We start from the raw sequence: 16,782 nt of genomic DNA, 5'->3' as shown, positions 1-16,782 counted from the left end.
TGTCCTCAAATCGGTATGTTTTCCCGCGTTAAGGGAAGGGAAAGTAGGAGTTACCTTAAGAAATTATCGGCGCCCTCTGAATATATTTCTCGACTAACAAATGGATTTCTCGTGTTTTTTGTTTTTTTTTGTGTTTATGATTGTTTACCTTGCTGCGTAGCCCTTGATTGGTGGCTAGTTTGTCTTTTATTGACATAAATTGAAAACCTATTTTGCGTTTCGGTATAGACTTGACGAGTGTATTTTAAAACTCACATGAACTAATGTACCAGGCAGTGTTTCTCAACCGGTTCTTCCGGGGCACATAAGAAAATACTTGCCACCTCTTTGATTATACAAATGGTCAACGAGCTAGTAAATCTTCTATCTATATATACATCAACTGTCAATTTTTTTGGAAAATAGTTAGAGCCATTTTCGAGATTCGTGCCCAGGTTCCACACTTTGCCCAGGCTCCTCGAAGGTATGAGTTGCATAAAGGTAGTGTCATAATGTTGAACAAAAGTATCGTGTACTTACTTGCACTCGAGCCTCTGTCAGATCTATTCTCATGGCGAGCTCTTCTCTGTGGGAGAGAAGCCAAAAAATAAATATGATTTTAATCCTGGAATGTAACGTTTTAGGTGACAGCTCCTGATGTACATGAGATGTGTTGAGTGTGTTTATGAGTTGTGTGTGTATTTGTATTCGTGTGAATGTGTGTCTTGGTTTTGTTTTACGATTATGTAATTTTTCCCCCTTCAGTTTATTTATTGTTAGCCAGTTAGAAATATAGTTTTGAACGAATACCAATAGTGGCATTTGGGAATGACTCATGCGGAAAAGTAAGAATAAAAATCACTTACATTTCCAAACTAGACAATTATCATAACTACATTTGTTTTTCCGACTGCCTGGAAACTAGCAAGCGAATGGTTTGTCTAAATATAATATGTTTGATTATTTTGCGTTAAACTTGCAGCGGTTGACAACAAAAATCTCCCCTACCACCCCTCCCCCTCCTCCTTTTCAGTCTGGGTCCCTAAGCGATTGCCCCACACGCCAGGGGCAGATTCAAAACTAAGTGGTCCGGTGATCCACCTGACATGACTTCAGATGAAGTCATCAATTTGATGATATTCAAACAGACAAGAGTTAAGGACAAAGATAACTTTACTAAATATAATTTAATGCCTTTCAGACCCGTGTTCAACAATTGTCGAGTAGTGCTAATTAGAAAATGTGTTGTTCAGGTTGTTTTTTTTTTTAATTTGAAGACATTTGAAAGTTACACACATGATTGTATTTCCTTTCACATTTCTCCACACAGTTCTCAGACCAACTGAACAGAATCACAGCTTCATAAACCCAGTACATATTGACATTAACTTTTTTTTTCCCTTCATTCGTGTCTGCAAATATTCCGCGCGGAAATTTCACATTTCCAGACGAGTTTGAAATATAAATGCGTCGACATTAATGCCATATCTCTCGCGCCTGTGTCAATGTCAAATGTCACATGTGACATTGGCCTTTGCTTTCTGTCCACATCAAATGGGGAAAAGAGGGTTGGTCATTGGGACAAGAAGGGAAAAAAACTTGAGTTAAAAAGAGATGGAGGGGGGGTATGGGAGGAGCTTTAATCGTTATTTGTCTTTAGAGTTTCTTGCAATTCTAAATCTCTACATTAAAGAGTATTTTCAACCTGGAACACCGGACTTAACAAATCCAAGGCGGATATGTAGCACGGTCCCCCGGAAATATTTTGCTGGGTCGCAAGTCAACACTAGCGACCGTGAGGCCTGCAGACGTTAGAAAGCTGTTGTTTTTTTCTCTCTCCCTTTCCCGTCCTCTCTCCCAAGCCGATGAGGTCTCGAGTTGCTGAGATTTGGTGTTTTATTTTTTTTGTTTGATTTCGCTCACAAAGAAAATGGCTTGCATTGTCTTAGCGGCTTCTGGTAAGGAAATCGGATTTTGAACTTGCTCCCCCTCCCCTCCCCTCCCCCCTCAGCCTCTTTTTCGTTTCCTATCCAAGTCCTTCGCGTTGAGGTCTAAAGTCATTCCAGCAATGAATCGCTGGTTCATACTAACAAACATGGCGGCTATGCAGGTAAATCTAATGAGAGAAAGAAGGAAGGCTAATGGGATGCGAAAGTGGGGGGGGGGAGAATGGGGCTGAGAAAGAAAGAGAGAAAAAAAAAACACAACATCAACTGGTGTGTTCCGGCAGGCGGAATCAAATTTGTCATCGCCGATTAAAGGTCCTTTGACAAATTGACTCTTGGCTTTGCTAAAGAAACAGTTGTCGGCCCTTGCTCTTGTTTGCAGTGATCCTTGGCATTACCAAAATGGCGTCTAAATAGCTCATTGTCTTTGCCCTGATCAGCCATCTTTTGTTGACTTCTAGGAAAGGACAGATTCTGTGTCCCTCTGACTCTTTTTTTTTCTTTTTGTCTTGAGCTTTCTTCCCATAGTTAAGGTTATAAGAAAGGGAAACAATAGTCAAGCATACGTCTGCTCACAGCTTGACATGATATAAATGTCATGTGACGAGGAAGATTTTTCTAAAGTGTTGGAGAATGAAGTTATACGTTTTGACGTATTATTTTATTTCCTCAAGACTTTTATACTAAATTATTAACAAAAAAGACATAATGAAAACCAATAAAACTCAGAATATATATATTTTTTTACTCATCCACTGAGGTATTGCGTTAATGATTGGACGGGCTTGTCATTAAACGAGATTCTGGTCAAGGCTAAAGAAAGAAATGGAGAAAGAGGGTCTACAGATCATATGTGATACCCCAACGGTTTAACAGACAAAGAGAGGAAGATGAAGGTGAACTGTAATGTTGAGTTGATAATCGTATTTTGTACAAATGTGATATATTGTAAAATTGTATGTTTGATTTTATGTAAAGAAAGTTTTTGATTCATTCAATTTCAACGTTATATTCGAAAAGTCGGATCATGAAGTGGCCAAATAATAACTTAGGTATTGCAATGTTTACCTGGTAAATACATCCGGGTAATGTGTCTTCTGAAATGCTCTCTCGAGTTCTTCCAGCTGGTAGCTGGTGAAGGTGGTTCTGTACCTCCTCTGCTTCCTCTTTCCCATCTCTTCCAGCTCTTTATCTCTTTCGGAAGCCTCGTCGTCATCGTCACAGCCGTTCTCACCTTCGTCCACCTCGCAGCTGGCCCGGCCTTTGATCTCGTCGCCGCTGTTGTAATCGCTGCCAGCGTCGTTCGCCTGCTCGGACTTGATGCCGTAAGGGCCTTCCTTGGCGTCCCCTCTCGGCCTCACCGCGGAGTATCGTTCTCCTTCGGAGAAGAAAGTCCTGTCCGAGTACGGAGACAGAGCGTGGTCCGCCACTGACGTGACCCTGCACTTAGCGATGACATCACCGGACCCAGGAGCGTCGTCTTCGCGGGAGTAATTGTTGTTGTTGTCGTCTTCCCCTGTCTCATCGTTTTCATCCTCCACGAGATGGTCCATCGGCAAGTCTCTTCTATCAGAGCACTGTTCCTCAGGGGAGTAGCCGACACTTTTCATCCCCCGGGGCGAGCTCTGGAATTTATTTCCATTATACCCTCCATTACACAAATTATCTTCCAGGCCAGAGCCGATTTTGATAATATCCTTTCTAATTACGGAAGTCAAAGCCCCGGGTGAATTCGTCGCAGGTGGCGGCCTGGCTACGAACAGTTCTTGTTGTGATTGTCCTCCAGGCGATGTATTTCCGACTTCCGGTCTCAAGATGGCCACCCTGGAACTCTGAAACGTACCGGCAATCTGTGAATCACTGGCTGTCCTATAGCCTGAAAGAAGTAAGCGATAAAAAAAAAATTGGAATCAGTCGGGATGAATTAAAATAGATTAGGTGATAAATAATTCAATGGAAAAATTGCTCTGTTTTCCCCGAATAAATTTTCGCAAATCGATGGAAAAAGAAATCAATAGTCGCGTAAAAGAACACCTCAAAATCATTGAGAATACTAAACTGATCAATTACATTAACTGAATGTTTCCATAACTAATATTGAGTATTAACTGCTCTGGAAAACTTTAAATCTCTTTGTGAAAAATAAAACAACATGTACAAAGAATCCAGATCGTTGGGAATAAAAAAAAAAAGATGTTTTTGTTTTTATGTAATTAGAAACTCATATATATATATATATATATATATATATATATATATATATATATATTTAGGTGTAATAATAGCATATAGAGATGTCTGCAAGCGAGACATGAGAGCCACAGGCATCAGCGAAAGTATGTGAGAAAACATAGCCAAAGACCGGAGTGCATGGAGACAGACTGTGCGTGCTGGGACAACCCTCGATGAGAACAAAAGAATTGAAGCGGCCTTATTCAAGAGAAAAAAAAAAGAAAGCTGCCCTGTCCGCTAGTCCTGAATCAGAGGCATACACATGTATGAATTGTGGCAAAGTCTGCCGTTCTAGAATTGGCTTGATTAGCCACACCAGATTCTGCCTGTCTCAAGATTAAACCAAAACCAGTGACTCATTTGGGAGCATCCATTGCCTTTCGAGACAAAAAGGAGCCATCTATAATATAAATAAATGAAATGTTATAATAGAATCCCCGTATTGAAGAAATTATTAAAAAATCAACCAAATCATTAGGGCTTAATAAAAAGATATTTTTACAAATCATACAAAATCATTAAATTAAAATGTTATTTAATTTTAGTTAGGCCAATATTAGAAATTTGCATCCTCTGTTTGGGATCCCTCAACTCAAGAAAACATAAAGACACTAGAACAAATACAAAATAGAGCAGTCAGATTTATAACAAACGAATATTCCAGTTTGACTAGAGGAACACCTTTAGTAAAATCACTAAACTTAGAGACACTTCAGGACAGAAGAATAAAAAGTAAAGTAGCTATAATACATAAAACACTAAACCATAATTAACAAATAGAAAAACAAAACCTAATGAAATACTCAGAAAGACACAAAGATAGAGGAACATTTCTTATTCCATACGCTTGCACAAACTCGTACAAGTGCTCCCTCTTCACTAGTGCCATTAAACAAATGGAATGGGGCGCTTGAATCAACCAGGAAAACCAAGCAGAGCTTAAGTCATTGATTAACATGAATGAATAGATTAACATTGAAATGCGTAGGACGTAATTATCTTCTTATATAAAGTAACGTCTGTAAAATTTATACCAAGTTTTACCAAGATTGGCCGAACGGTTTTGATTTCTATGCGGGACATGCATGCATACATACATACATACACACATACATATACACATACACACATACATATACCTTACATTCAATGAGATATATAAAGATAGAGAAGTACTAATACGTTATATATATATATAAGCTTATCCTAAATGCTCTATCACGGCCAAAAAAATTGAGGCGAAATTCTTATCACTTATCCTAAATGCTTTATCATGGCCAAAAAAAAATTGAGGAGAAATTATTATCACTTATCCTAAATGCCTCATAAACTTATTAAATTTGAAGTTTGCATTCAGATTGATTGATTGATTGCTAATGATAAAGAAGAAAAATGGTCATCATTGGATCAAGTACAAGTACCTGCATGGACACACAGTACACATTTCGAACGATCCTTTTTTTCCGATACAGTAAATACAAGCATCGATACAGTCCACACTTAAATGCGGGCGAGCTTAATACTCTTCTCGTACACCCACTCGACAGCTACTTAAGCCGGGACCTTCGTGTAACAGACCAGAAATCGATCCCGTCCGCTGCTTTATTAAATGAGTTATTAATCAACCAATTAACAAGCAGGGCGTCACAGAACCAAGTACCGAGAATGAATACATGTACTGCCATACTTTCTGTCTGTTTGTTTTCTTATTGCGTCATAAACAGCAGTGGTTCTCAAACTTATTTTTTTTAACCGGGAACCCCTTTTGATAGTAAAACCTGCCGACGGACCGAAAAGCTGCATAAATGCATATTATATAAGTAAAAAAGTAAAGTTCCCCTTTCAGGCCTTATGGTCTTTGTGATGATACTCATTACGACAACGATTCCACGTTGTACCAAATACGAAGACTGGAAAGCAGTTAACAATTTCTTTGCAATGACCCATAATGCAGGATATAAATTTGGAATATGTTCTTGTAACCAGAATTGGCGGTATCCTTTTTTAGCGGCCCCCGAAAGGGGAAAAGACGCTATTAGTTTTGTGCGAAATGTCTGTCCGTCTGACCGTCTGTCCGTCCGTCCCGTTTAGATCTCGTAAACTAGAAAAGATATTGAAAATCCGACATCACAATATTTTAGACCATTCAAAGTTCTGATGCAACGGCTACTTTTTTTTTCTGAAAGCGAAAAATCTAATTTTTAAAATCAGTTATGCAAGCAGTTTTTAAAGAGAAAAAGCTAATTAGTATGCATTATAAGTTAGACCTAAATTAAAACAAAAGTGGCAAAAAATAAAAAAAATAAAAATAATAATAATAATTGAGCACTCGAATAAGAGATTGGGCCTTTTCAAAACAATTAAATCAATTATAAGACTTCAGTTAGGCCAGGAGAGGCGCGGTAGCTGAGCGGTAAAGCGCTTGGCTTCTGAACCGGGTGCCCCAGGTTCGAATCCTGGTGAAGACTGGGATTTTCAACTTCGGAATCCTTAGGCGCCTCTGAGTCCACCCAGCTCCAATGGGTACCTGATACTAGTTGGGGAAAAGTAAAGGCGGTTGGTTGTTGTGCTGGCTACATGACACCCTCGTTAACCGTAGGCCACAAAAACAGATGAACTTTACATCATCTGCCCTATAGACCACAAGGTCTGAAAGGGGAACTAGTTAGGCCAGGTTCACATCTAACTTTGCATTCACTTGCACCTATCCTTTGATCTGCTGTACCGTTGGAGCACTACACAAGATCTGTCAACCTTCTTTCTCCATTCTTATCTCTCATTTGTCTTTGATATAATTTCATTTGGATGTTCTTTCTGAAAATATGGAAGCCTGCCTGGGTGGACCACTTCAGGGGCCGATTTTGAGTTTGTGTTTCCACACAAACTGTCTTTGTAATCTTGTTTTTTTTTTTTTGCATTGGTTTAAGTTCCTCGTCTGTAATAAGCTGCTGGATGGAATGGATTTATCTTTGATAAGAACCTGAGTTAGTCCCCGCGCAAAAGCTTCAATACCCAGTCGTAAATATCCAAGGGAAGAATGTTTTCAAATCTTTGGTTTAGGTCGTTATAAAATAGTAATAGGCCTACGTAATAAAAATATTAAACAGTAGTGAGGGGAAAGTTGATTATTATCCAAATTATCCGATCGGATAAACGGGCTTTTAGTGAAGAAGTTATTTTAATTAAATACAATTTTCACCTTTTCGAGGAACCAATTCGTTCCTCGCGGACCCCTGGGAGTCCTAGGACCACACTTTGAGAACCACTGATAAATAAGAACGTGTTCTCTGCTTTTTCTTTATTTATAGACACAAAAAAAAAGGGGGAAGATGAGAACAAGGACTAAACAGGGACAACTTTCCAACCACATCTTGTGTGCACCTAATTACATCTGACACCCTCCGTTGCTCTTTTTTTGTTCTATTGTTTATAGTCTGGAGAGCTCTTCATTTACCTGTGCAAAGTTTGTGTAGTACTCGAAGGGACAAATTCACTTGTACACTGAAGAATTCAGCCCCCACCTTCCCCGAATCTCCCATTCCGCCTTTACTTTTTTTTCCCAATAAAGTATCGACTACTTTCTTGTTTTAATTACACTTGGTTAAAGGTGGATTGAGCCCACTAGTGTGGCTGCTGGAGAGACAGTAAGGAAGTAGTTGGTGTCAGATCTAAGACAGTGTACATGGGAAAAAAAATAAACAAGTGCTATGTCAACTTGTCCTGCTATCATGACAATGTTTTCAAACTAAGGTGAATTTTTTGTTTGTTTGGTAGCACTTAATACGGCTTGTCTTCGAGTCTGAAGATTAAAGAAGAATGCTTTATTTTAAGTAGTTTGGCAGACCCAACTTTGACCTATATATTTTGCTATAACAAAGCATACAAAGCCATTGCCTGTCGATTTTAGTTCTCTTTTTTCGTTTTCACCTATCTTCAATGGTAGCTTTCCGTTTGGTCTCATTACAAAAGCCTGCTGTTCTCAGATATCTTATTACAAAAGCCTGCTGTTCTCATTACACAAGTCAGTTTCTTCACATGTTCTTAGATAAGAGTCCAGATCTGACATTGATATTTGAAGTATAGAACATTTTGCAAAATGGACATCGCAGATTACCAAGCTGACAATACTTGATGTGAAATATTTAACTGTTTACACTCACGCATAATATTCCGGAACAGTGCAACTAGCTTACTATTTGTTATCTTCGTGACTGCTGTCAAATTCTAGTCAGCCAAAGCGCGGACTCCATCAGTTGTTACGCTCGCCATCTTGTTCTGTCCAAATCGAAAACAGTTCTTCGTAGCGTTGAAATTTGAACTGAATGTTTCGAAATATTATCAATAAGAATAATCTTCATTTACTTTAAACTTTTAGAAGGATATATATAGATAATGTTCTTTGGCCTCTTCCTCGTAAGTGATCAGAATCAGAAGTTTCAATCATTTCTATGGGTATTTACAATTATTTTTTAAAAATATATGTGTATTTTTATATCTGTGGGCTCACCTGATTTCTGGAGGTGTCCGCGGGTCGCATGTACCCAACCCTAGTCTGGATCTATTGGATGTTGAGTTAAATGATACAACTGCGTTAAGTTGATATTAACTTTATTTTTAAAAAGTTTTTTTTTAAACTTCAATAATTATTATTATTTTTTTAATTAAGTAGAAGATTAAAGTGCCAAAAACACAGAACACAAAACAAAAAGTCCCATGTTTTCACAACGATTAAGGTGAACATTGTTCAGAAATTGTTCAAACTTGATGATTATGAGGTTGTCTAAAGTTCTCTGTTGTAGACACATCTACGTGCCAAGGTCCTTGACATAAGGAGTCTTTTGAAGGGAACTGTCTGAAAGTTTCTATGGACGTACGAGAAACATAATGCGAAATGTTTTTGTTGGTGCGTGCTGACAGATCAGCATGAATTCCTTTTTGTTTGATTTTATGTCCAACACTGTATACCTAAAGCTGGGCTAATGAACTCAAATAATATTTCAAGATTTTCCTGGACATCATATCATCACGTTGTGTAAGTCGCGTGTCTGCGACAACGTTTGTTTTTTTTTTTTTTTTTTTTTTTAAAAAGGAAACCTCAGAATTTGCGCTATTCAGTTTTAGCTTTATCATCATAGGAATCCTTGGGCTTTATGCCTCTTTTCTTTGCCTCTTTTTTGGGCTTTATATGCCTCTTTTATGGGCCATCTTGCCTCTTTCTCAAGTTTCTCAGAGATTTGTTTCAAACAGACCAAGTTTATTTTTATTTATTTTTTATTAAAGGGATTTGGGGATGGGGGTACAGACACGCTTTTCGACGTGTATGTTTGAATTGATATGTATTAATTTACCCCCCCCCCTGACGACAGTGGACTTGCCAGACAGCGAGGCCGTGCCGGTACTTTGTCAGGTCCGAGTAAAGTGCCATTACTCTCATAACACTGTCTCGTGGAGAGTTCTTTCTGATTGTCCACCCCTACTATGACATCATTAGCTACAGCCATTGATTTGTTCTAGCACTCATTAGGAGATCAGGGGATGGTAGAGAACAAGTAACATTTCGTAAAGATTTTGTTTAAGTGGTTTCATTGGCTGGTGTGTGCACCTTTATTCTTTTGCTATGAAGGTTCCCAGTTCGAATCCATGTCTCTTTTTAATATTGAGTACATAAGTTTTCATTTATGTTGCTTTAAGTAGAACGAAGACAATTCAGAAGGTTGTAGGCTTTTTTGTTTTTAAACAAACAGCGAAATTTTAGGTACTTCTCTAATTAGTCTATTATCATAGTATATTAGTATATCAAATACATTATTTAATTCGTGTGCGTGCGTGCTTCTGGTGTAACTATGCCTAAAGGATGGCGGATGGTTTGGGTGTGTAGGCTGATTAGATTCTGATGAAACCACGAGATGGTCTGTCGTAGTTTAAGTTAATAAATTGGGACTGTGAAAGCTGAACAGAAGAAAAACAATTGAGAGACGAGAGACGACAGGACGTGTATTTTGAGTGAGTTAGATCCTGTCTAAATTATCTGTATTTCATTTATTCATACATCTACATTGAACTTGAAAGCTCTGTATACATAAAAGGTTTATTCAATTTTAAAAGAAATTTGTTCACGTTTATTTCAAGCTCTACAATACGAATATAATACGCCGACACCGGTTTAGTTGGACTAGCTGTGTGGAGCTACAAATAACCAACGGTCTAGTAGCGACACTATGTCAGCTCAGCAGACCAGAATCAAGTAACGCGTAGTACATACGACCTAGCCGGGCCAGAAATGAACTTTCTTTGGCAACAGAGCAGGGAAGACTACTCCGAAGTGCTTAGATAGGAGCTGGACTGTAGGTAAGAGCTCCTATACCTATAGCGTGAGAATTCAAATAACTTCACCCTTTAGGCCATGGAGCTGGGGATACTCATGAACGGAATGAGACTGGCTCTCTACAGTGGCGGCACACGGGGAGTTGTAACTTAGACAGAACAGGCTCCGTTAGCCAAACTGCCAAGTAAGTCATAGGTCTGATCAGAAATCCCCATGTTTCAGCAGCATAAACAGCACAGCAACAGTAGCAATAACAAAAGTAACAACAACAGCAATAACAGCACAGCAACAGTAGCAATAACAAAAGCAACAACAGCAGCGATAACAGCAACAGTAGCAACAACAACAATAGAAAACAACAGCAGAAGTAACAACAACAACAATAACAACAGCAGCAATAACAGCAGCAGCAACAACAGCAGCAACAACTACAGCAGCAGCAACAACAACCGAAACAGCACCATTAGCAGCAATACCAGCACCAATCACAAAAGCAGCAAGAATAACAACCGAAACAGCATCATCATCAGCAACAGCAGCAAAAAATCATCAACAGAAACAAAATAAATACATTTTTCTACGGAGATTTGAGTTATTAACTTAAAAGTTACGGGTTTTTGATTCTAATGCAGTTTTAGTTATTTAAAAAAAAAAAAAAAAAAAAAACAGTCTCAAAAAATATATTACAAATCTTTACGTAGTTTGCTGTTTTAATTTTCTCCTTTTTTTTTTCTCCAGGCACAACGAAACAGCAGATAATTAAATAAGATGACCATTTAGTTACATACATTGTATAAAAAAATAAAATATGAAATGGCCGCGTATCATGTTCTAAAAGCCTGCTTCTTGTTTGACCATTAGCATTATTCATTCAAGAGAGCCGATATCCCTCTCTTTAGAACACTTTTTCCCCCCTCTCTCCTGCTACCGCCATATTGTCTGTGTTATCCCTGGCAGACGTGTAACCAGAAACCAAATTCTGTTTGCTAAAATGATAATCAATCCCCTTATAACCAGATTTAGCAGCCAAAAAGTAATCCTCTTGTCTCAGCGTTGATCTTCATTTGGCTGTGTCTGGCCTCTTATTTGGCCGACCCTCGCCATCTTCACATTTCGATTTTTCGTGTGTATGTGAATGACAAAATCTGGGAGCTTGTGTTCCTGATCCCCTTACAGCGGTCAATAATTCAGGACAGGATTATTAATCTTTGGGGATAATTGTGACGATAGAACATAATCGAAGTACGAAGGTCTTTTCAGATATGGCGAAGATACTAAATAATGAATTTAAAATATGTTAACTACGACATAAAATATCGATTATGTAGATGCCTCTTAAGAGCCAATCAATGCATTTTTAATTTAGTTTAACTCTTTCTCTCCTAATTGACGATGCCAATGTTGATTTGACTCCCATTAAAATAAATTGGTTTTTGGATTTATAAACTTTAATTTGTGTTGTGTAAAAAGAGCTTGCATTCTCCTATAATTCAATACCAAATATAACATTTTTTGATAACAAACAAAATAATTATTGAAGCTTATCATAACGCGGATAGTGAAATACAAATGAGCAAAAACGAATACTATTATTGGAATGTGGGAAATAATTACGGAGAGAAAGAGTTAATCAAGACATGTAATAATAAATCAAATTGTTAAACGCGTCTTGTCTATTTGTGTATAGAAATCATCATAGTTATGCGGCTATGAAAGTTACCAAGCAGTCTTTGAAGCCTTATAATGTATTAACTACTCTAGTCCATAGCATACACTAAACATAATAATATGTTCTTTGTTTAGACTTTTATTTACAAAGCTTATATCAACCAATATCAATACAGTTGTTGTTGTTTTTTATCTTGCAACGAGCTATTGGTCTAAACTGCCCACAGGTTGTGTCGTTGCATGTCAGTATTGAGGTCTTCTATAGTCTCGCCCAAATACTCTCTTCTTTCTCCCCCCCTACACCATTCCAACTAGTCCAGACAAGTGATAGGATCATAGCGTTGTGAGAAAGCTAAAAGCATGAAATTATGCTAAAAAAATTGATAAAAATTATTTCTAACAGATTTTTTGTTGTTAATCAAGATCTAATTTAATTACATGACTGATCCAAATTTATTGATATAACTACACTTAAAACAAGTCTTTTTGTTTTGTTTTGTAGCAGCCCACTAAAGGGGAAAAGATGCTATTAGTTTTGTATGGTTTGTCTGTCCGTCCGTCCGTCCGTCCTGTTTAGATCTCGTAAACTAGAAAAGATAGTGAGAATACATCATAATATTTTAGACCATTGAAAGTTCTGATGCAACGGGTACTTTTTTTCTTTTCTGAAAGCGAAAAATCTATTTTTTAAAATCAAGTATGCAAGCAGTTGTTTTTTTTTTCATTAAACTATTCACTATTAATAGTAACAAAGAGGGAATAGTATTTAGTAAGGGAGATCACGATTTACTATATTTTTATCACATTTATGGAAACGGTTTTAGATTTTTTGTAACAATTGTATTCACTAATTTAAGTAAGTTCTGTCATATTAACTACTACATTGAAAGAAAAATTGTACTTTTTTAAAAAGAAAAAATCTATTTAGCATCCATTAAAGTGAAACATACATTTAAAAGAACAATTAATAAGTAGTTTTTCATATTACCTTTGAGCTGCGGAGCTACCTTGTAACAATTGAATAAAAAACTAAAGGATTTTTATATATTTTTTACGGTAATTTTTTTTCCTGAGGATTTGAATATGAGATTGACCCTTTACAAAACAATTAGATTAATTCGATAATCATTAGAAGACTTCAGTCAGGCCAGGTTCACATCTAACTTCACATTCACTTTCACCTATCCCTTGGTCCGCTAGGCCGTTGGGGCACCACACAAGATCTGTCAACCTTCTTTCTCCATTCTTCTCTGTCATTCGCATTCGACAGAATTTCATTCTGATATTGTTTCTGAAAATACTGAAACATGCCTTTTTACCTGCCTTGTTAGACCACTTCGGGGGCCGATTTTGAGTTTGTGTTTCCACACAAACTGTCTTTGTAACCTTGTTTTTTTTTTTCGTTTTGTTTTTAAGATCCAGTTTACGTTCATAAAGCAATAAAATACAGTAAGTGAGAAAAAGAAGAGAAAGCGTAATGAAGCAATGTGGAAGCGATTCAATGGAACCAACAGAAAAACGTAGGAAAATAAAGAGAGGAAGTTGTTAAACATTTTTAGATAAGCTAACGAAATAAAGAATGTCAAGGACGCCATATGGAAAGATCACAGTTGCCAACTAAGTAGCATAAATTACTTTGAGATGCAAGGCTCAGAATTTTGTTCTACAATGCTGAAAAGTGATCCTTCGCTTATCAGTACTTCCGTATACACCATCGCCACCAACAACAGCCAAGTATAAAAATCTTCAATAGGTTGGTTAATAAAAGAACTTTGTTGAAACGCAATCCTTTCCGGTCAAACACATTATAAAAATAAAAACAGTTCATGTGGTGTCCTTTAAACTGTATGGGCAGTTTAAAAAATAAAAAAAAAAGTCTTTTATTATAACTTGCATTACACATGACAATGTACCAGCGTTATGGAGTGTGTGTGTGTGTTTGCGTTTCTATGGTGACGGTGAGAATATGTTAGCTATGTAGTGTAAATGATGCGAGATAAGCGGCATTGTCGTCAGCGGTTTTAGCCAGGACAGACGTCTCCAGACTGCCAGACTGAAAAGACGTGTTTTTGTATTGAGTTAGATTTTGTTCAAAATACTATTTTATATTATTACTAAAATCTACTACATTAATTTCATTTTATCTCAAGTTTTATATTTGTCTATATTGTAATAAAAGTTATATATAATGTTGTCCTTAAAGAAGTTATTCAAGTTGTTCCAAGATTTTTAAATTAAGATATACTATGCCTACAGTGGTTTAGTTATCTGCCAGGGTTTTAGTGCTGCAAGTCAACGGCCGTCATCAACAACCAGGCGGAAAAGAATAAGAGTCATATAGATAAAACAAAATATGGTATATCTTTTCTATGTTGATACCAAGTTCCTTGAGATCGAACCCGGGACCTCTCGGTTCAGAAGCCAAGCGCTTTACCACTGAACCTCCACGCCACCATCGGGTGAGGTAAGGATACTTTTACAAGCGGCAAAGTTGATAAGATAATGGACGACATATTTATATATGAGAAGAAGCAGGGCAAAAACCGACGTCCTTTCTACGCGATGTCAAATCGTTGGCTACGACAAAGCTTCCGGTGCAAATGAGAGGTCTTCGTGAAACCAGGTAAGATTGGGGGGGGGGGGTTATAATTAGCTTGTTTCCACATGAAATGAATATGGGGGACTGGGGGGAGGTAGGATTGGAAAGGTCAAACTTCGTGTCAGATTTTTTTTTTGGTTCGGGGAAGCTACCTGACTTGTGTTTTTTTTTTGGGTGGGGGGGTGGGGGGGGGGGTGGGAGTCTAACTAACCATCACTTCCTACTTCTGGAAGAGGTAGTGAATACACGCGCCCTACGTCTCCCCCTCCCCACCCTATCTCTTTGACTCCTGTGACTTCATTAAACAGTTTAACAATGTGAACAAAGTGTCAGTCACCAAAACTTTCAACTATTTGCATTGTCATCCATGTTTTGGTTTTAACTTTACTCTCCTGCATCCCCACCCCCCACCTTTTTTTTTTTACCAACCCTCAGAGTCAGTTCTCATTAGATTCCTTTAACTAAATACTCCATGACCGTCCCCACACCATTCATGAATACTAAACTTCTTAAGGGTCATCCACTTGGTGGCTGAATTAGCATGACTCGACAATGATAGAAAACGAGTTTTAGATATGCATTAATTATATTTAGTAAATATTCCTTCGAAGCGCGGTGGCTGAGGGGTAAAGCGCTCGGCTTCCGAACCGGAGATTCCTGGTGAAGAATTGGAATTTTACTATCGGGATCTTTAGGGCCACCTGAGTCCACCCAGCCCTAATAGCTACCTGAAATTAGTGGATAAAAGTAAAGGTGGTTGGTCACAAGACACCCTCGTTAACAGTGGGCCACAGAATCATATGACCTTTGCCCCGTATATCAAAAGGTCTTACGTTTTTAAAAATTAAAAACGAACGTCCGTTGATGATGACACAGCGCTTAACCTCTCGGCCACAGCTCCACGTTTTAGTAAAAAAAAATAAATCTAAAAAATGATAATGTAAAATATAATACTCTAAAAAAAATATATTGAAAAAAAAAATTGTCTTTTCCAGTGGACACTGTTGATGAGGACCAGAATGAATTGTAATCCCCTTAAAGAATCTCGTTTCTGGCTGTACCAGAGAACAATTACAAAACTACTACTGATTATGTAATTTTAATTATCATATGGAAAAAGAAAACAAGCACAAATTTCAGACCTTGCGATCTATGGGGGCAGTTGATGTTAATCTCATGTTTCTGAGTCCCACAGTTGACGAGGGTGTGGCCAGCACAAAGACCAACCGCATTTACTTCAGGTGCCCATTAGTGTTGGTTGGGCTGGGGGGGGGGGGGGTGGAGGAGCTGAAAATCAAGAATGAAATCCTAGTTTTTACAGAGATTCGAACAAGACCCCTAGGTTTGGAAACCAAGCGCCTTATCACTCGATCAACACGCTTCTTCCCTCCCCCCCCCAAATTGGTTGATGAAAAAAAAAAACTTTTAGCTCAATGACATTTGAAAACATGTTAAAGAGTTCTCCTCATTAATACGCAGGTCTGACTATAAAATGAAAAGTAACTTGTTAAAACTATAAGCGGACGAATGAAAAGGAACATTTTAAATATGGTCCTTATGTTTTTGAATAAGTTCTGGTATTTCAATCATGGGGAAAAAAATTCCAGCATCTCAGGCAGAAGGTTTTTGCGAGAAAGGCGTGAAATAGCCAAAAAAAATAATAATTTAGATAACTCATATATAAATACTTCTAGTCCAGGGGTTCTCAAACTGTGGTGTCGAATTACGATTTGCCAGGGAACCCAAAACCATCAAAGATATGATTTTTTTTGGGTCTATTATAAATGGATATACATTGTACAATGTCAGTGTTCAAGTCTTCTTTAACAATTGGTCTCGGTATAGGACAAGCCCAAGACAATTGATATTGAACACAGAACGTTAAGAAAATACATTTTGACGACGATATTTTATAGTATGGTCTTACATCAATAGTTCAAGCAGAATTTGAAAAACTTGAGAGCGTCGTCTGTAATGAAGTTCTACAAGCCGAATCCATGACGCCGAATACATTTGAACGTCAATGTGATAGC

At 37.7% G+C, this 16,782-nt stretch overlaps 1 protein-coding gene across 1 annotated transcript in view; it reads right to left on the bottom strand.

The window, feature by feature from the left end:
- LOC106055759 (homeobox protein aristaless-like) overlaps positions 1–16,782 on the bottom strand; it is a 30,184-nt gene that overhangs the window by 4,335 nt on the left and 9,067 nt on the right. The window contains exons 2-3 of the mRNA XM_013212192.2: positions 2,994–3,801; positions 520–565 (exon numbers count right to left, since the gene is read on the bottom strand). Of these exons, the coding sequence (XP_013067646.2) occupies positions 520–565; positions 2,994–3,801 (854 nt within the window). The remainder of the gene's footprint in view (positions 1–519; positions 566–2,993; positions 3,802–16,782) is intronic.

The sequence above is a fragment of the Biomphalaria glabrata genome, chromosome 15 (assembly GCF_947242115.1).
Source record: "Biomphalaria glabrata chromosome 15, xgBioGlab47.1, whole genome shotgun sequence".
Classification (NCBI taxonomy): domain Eukaryota; kingdom Metazoa; phylum Mollusca; class Gastropoda; family Planorbidae; genus Biomphalaria; species Biomphalaria glabrata.
The sequence above is the reverse complement of the archived record's forward strand: the minus strand, read 5'-3'. Positions and strand labels throughout refer to the sequence as shown.